Raw genomic sequence first — 4,475 nt, 5'->3', positions numbered from 1 at the left:
TATATGTAATAGGTATTTCATAACCTCCCACTTACAACTTCAGCACAAGATGCCGAAACCATGTGTACGTAAGGTGAATTGATCACACCGGTAGTAGTGCTGAAATAACGCTTGAAACCTTCATAGCAACAGAAAAATATCGCAGCAGTTGGTGCGCTACCAGCAGCAGCGGGTGCTAAACCTTTATAAACGCCACGAAAGCCGCCAGCACGCATGAAACCCAATTCACTTTGCAGCCTCGTTTTAACAGTATCGATGGGGAAAAGCGCAATATCAACAACCACACCAGCTACACCCCCTGCCTATGAAAGGAAGAGTTCTTGATTTCGTTTGGATTATGCTATATTTTCTTTAATTTGTGTGCTTACCACTAGTGAGTGCAGAAATGAATACTGCGGATGTATTTGGTCCACTTCCTTGCTGCCGTCTATTTCCATTTTCTTACACTTAACTGCTAGCCAGTTGCAAATAATTTTATTTTAAAAGTTATCCAGCAACTCCATCTTCCACTTAACAACTACCTTTTTTATCGAATGAAAACCAATCGGAGTTAGGGTTGCCAAACCTTCCTCATTCGGGGCGTGGAGTGGCGGTTGAGGGCTTTTTCCATTTTTACTTTGGTATGGGAAAAAGCAATCAGCAAACAAGTATTGCATTTTTCTAAAGTTTTTATTAAGTCCGAAAGTTTTAATTAGTTTTATAGTTTTGGCTAAAGCATGAAAACAATTTTTCTAAAATAAAAAAAATAAAATGTTCTTGAAAAACATTGTAAATATTTAAATAAAAAATTTGATGGTGATATTGAATTTTTATTTTCGAACGGTTTTGTTGTTCCCTAAGCGAATAAATCAATTTTTTGTTTTTACTACGCTTTCTACTACGATTTTCTAAAGTTTTTTTTTGTGAAAAAAGAGCACAAGGCAACCCAGGTTTGCAACAGAAATAAATGCCCGTTCCATTATTTCTTGAGGATGGAGTGAGGCAACAGGCTGTGAAGTATCAAAAACCTCAAAATTCCTTGGACACACACACGAAATAATTGCAATCTTTTCTTGACCGTTTTCTTGAGAGCTACATACAGGCCATTAGTTCTATCCCAAGTCCCTCAATTTGTTCTTATATGTACCCCTTTCGTGATTTTAGGTCTGGCAACCCTGATCATAGTTCAATGGCTGTCTTGAAGTTGGTCGCACTCGTTTTTTTCCGGCCGTCTGTTGCTGGCGATAATCAGCTGTTTCCTTATCAGTACAGGATGCGCCGAATGAATACCAATTTCTTTACCCTTACACAACGTTGCAATTTCGCAGGTTGCACGTGATGATTTTTTTGACGAGTTATTCGAAAAAAAATTTATAACGCATTTTCAACCGTTTTTCTGCAGTCTGTTTTAATTTTTTTTTGAGTACGTAAATTCATTAGGGAAGCTGAAATAAGTATCTAAATTAAAGAAAAAAAATAAACAACTCACCAAGAAATAGCACGTATGAGTTTTCAAAAATCAACCAAATCAAAGAACACCAAAAATATTTTTTTATTTATTTATTTATTTAAATAATAAAATACAAAAAAATGGTATAATTTCACCATAACCAAAAACACAATTCTCTGCACATAAAAACTCAATTACAAAAGCTATCGACATCTGAGAAATTGAACGAAAAATTGCCTACCGCCTTGAAAGAACAATTGCTTTCAAGCAATGTTCAAGTGTAAGCACATTGGTAGAACAGTGAGTGAATGCTAATTGAAAGCATTATTTTGAATATGTGAACCTCAAACATTAAGTAAAAATATCGTAATTACAAGTTATCGAGTAAGTATATTATAGGCGTTTTTAATTAATCCCAAAACTTGCTACTTTACATTCGGGTATAGCAGTTTGCCTTGGGTTGTTTTTTAATATTCATGGCAAAAAAAAATATGTTTCGCGTTTGCTTTTTGAGTTATGTATCAAGAAGCCAGGGGAATAAATCTTCATTTTGAAATCCAACGCAGTTTACTCTATCGACCTACTACAAGGACCTTTATAATGATTTAAGAATACAAACTATTATCGTTCAAACAAAATCGGACAGTGTAAGGGTCTGATTATGCATATTTCGCATAAGTTTCAAACAATTATTTTGTATACATTCCATTAACCAGAAATTAGCAAAACTTGTAAAAACTTAGCGATCTGTTTAGTTTAGATTTTGCTGTTATTTTCTTAAGTGACATTTTAATTGCAGTGGTTGTGCAAAGTTATGCAATGTATGCATAATCAGATGTTAAATCGCAATTCAACCGTTGTTGTTGTAACAGCATACAAACTCCCCAAAGACTTTTGGGGAGTGTTGCTGGAGTGACAGTCCTTGGCCAGATATAAATCTGGGTCGTTCCGGTTACGTAGACCCGACTGTCGTGGGAACGCAATTCAACCGTAAAATGTAAAAAATTTTTTTTTTTTTTTTTTTTTCAACCGTAAAATGTACGTGTTTCGGCTGGTCGATTCCTCAGACGATTTTACAATCGACCCGTGTAAAGGCCGCCTTACCCAACCGCCGATGAAATTAACCGGACGTCTTCACGTGATGGAAAATCTCGCTTGCGTGACGACGCATGCGAGAAACCGCACGTGCAGACCGCAAAAAGTACGAAGCATGCTTTTTCTCGCATACCGAGCGGTATGCGAGCTCTCGCTTGCTTTCAACTGTCATTTTTGTTGTTTGACAGCTATGTTCTCATTTCGCAGAATTCTTCAGAGTAGCAACATCGTTTATTTTGGAGGCAATTACAAATTAAGAGGCAGCCATTTTTCATTTGAAAATAGTATAAATCTCTTTATGCAGATTTTCTAATTTTCTCAAACTTTTAAGAGCCTACCAGGCTTGAACCTTCTTGTTTGGCGACATTTTACAAATGAAAAAGTATGCTGTCAAATGCCCAGTCAACAAAACTCTATCTCGCTTGCGAGAGAAAAAAGCAGAACGCAAGCGAGATTTTCAAGCATGTGAAGACGGCCGGTTAAACCACTCAAGGCCAGAATTATTCCAAGCATGATACTTTCACTTGTTGATTGTTGAAGGTTTATGGGTCGATTACGGATTGCAACCGAACTTCAGTTGGGTAGCCAATGGCTGAAATGGTATTACAGATGGCAACTGGCAGCTGAATTGCTATATTGGCAACTGCATTTTTTTTAGTGGCCGCAGAAATTTTGATGGAGTATTTCTTTTTTCAACTGTTTCTTCAGCTTATTTACATTCAAGTCTTAGTTGCTGGTTTTTCAAAATTTTATTTCCTTCAACTTTATAGAACTTAACTATAGTTGCTATTCATACGGGCAGGCTCTGTAATTCACTTCCGATTGAATTTCAACTCCTGCCAATTTTAATTCAAAGCGAGTTTGATTGAAATTCACTCGAAAGTGAATTGCTCAACCTGCCTGATAATATACATTTTCATTTCAGTGGCGTTGCCAATCGGCAACACAACTGCGCTTACGTTGCGATCCATAATCGACCCATTATATTGAATTAAGTGATGCCTTTGATCGCACCACTAAACGAGCTTTTTTCTACATACACATAATAAAAAGAAGCGCAATTACCTCCTTGTATCCCGTTGTTTACATTTTATTACCTTTTTGTAATATGTATATTATTTGTTAATTTATGTTTATGATAAACACATACTTGCTCTTAATAGTACATTAATTAAATAGTATTTAATTCCATCGTCATGTTGCTAACCTTCAAAGACTTTTTAAATTTTTTTATTCGATTAATCTTTTACACATAAATAGCAATTTTCATTTTTTAATACGTAGTATATTTTACAACTTTTATCTTCCCTACTTCTCGTATCGTTTGTTTGTTTAATATTTGTTGCCCTACCTCATCCGGCAAAAGATGGCCATTGCTATTACTAGGTTGGTTGTTTTGTTGGCTGCCCGGGATCAATGCATGCGCGTCTCCCAATATTATATATGTATATAGTACTTGTAATGTTAATTTTCGTCGGGCCAGTAACACGCCTCAACTTGTCATTTGGCAATTAAAATCAATTATAAAAAATGAAAGCGGCGCACGTAAAATTTGAATTTTTTTGTTGTTGTATGGCCAAAAGATTTCATGCACTTACTTTTTTCTTTTGTTTGTTTATCTGACTCAACACATGGGTCATGTATTTGTAACATAAATTATGCTTATCTACCTGTTGTTTCGCCCTAAAACGTGATATACTATTTTGGGGTCAGTTTTTAGATGTTTCGCTTTTTAGCTAAAACTTGGTGTCATTACGTACATATGCCTGTATATTTAAGATTTTTGTGTGGATTGGCCACACTACATACTGATAGTATTAGTAGTTGTTGATTTCTTTTCACTTATAACTTTTTTCATAGACATGTATTTTAATGTATAATATAGTATATTTTAATTGCTTTTTTCCATTTGTTGTATGTTCAGAACATATTTGTAAACATTTTCCTATGA

At 35.2% G+C, this 4,475-nt stretch overlaps 1 protein-coding gene across 1 annotated transcript in view; it reads right to left on the bottom strand.

Annotated features, from left to right (window-relative positions):
* The window catches only part of LOC118740707 (S-adenosylmethionine mitochondrial carrier protein homolog), a 1,419-nt gene extending 869 nt beyond the window's left edge, over positions 1–550 (bottom strand). Inside the window, exons 1-2 of the mRNA XM_036472357.1 lie at positions 369–550; positions 36–302 (exon numbers count right to left, since the gene is read on the bottom strand). Coding sequence (XP_036328250.1) covers positions 36–302; positions 369–437 — 336 coding nt within the window. The 5' untranslated portion in view covers positions 438–550. The remainder of the gene's footprint in view (positions 1–35; positions 303–368) is intronic.
* Between the last annotated feature and the right edge of the window lie 3,925 nt (positions 551–4,475).

The sequence above is a fragment of the Rhagoletis pomonella genome, unplaced genomic scaffold, assembly GCF_013731165.1.
Source record: "Rhagoletis pomonella isolate Grant_MI unplaced genomic scaffold, Rhpom_1.0 Rhpom_scaffold_00001, whole genome shotgun sequence".
Classification (NCBI taxonomy): domain Eukaryota; kingdom Metazoa; phylum Arthropoda; class Insecta; order Diptera; family Tephritidae; genus Rhagoletis; species Rhagoletis pomonella.
The sequence above is the reverse complement of the archived record's forward strand: the minus strand, read 5'-3'. Positions and strand labels throughout refer to the sequence as shown.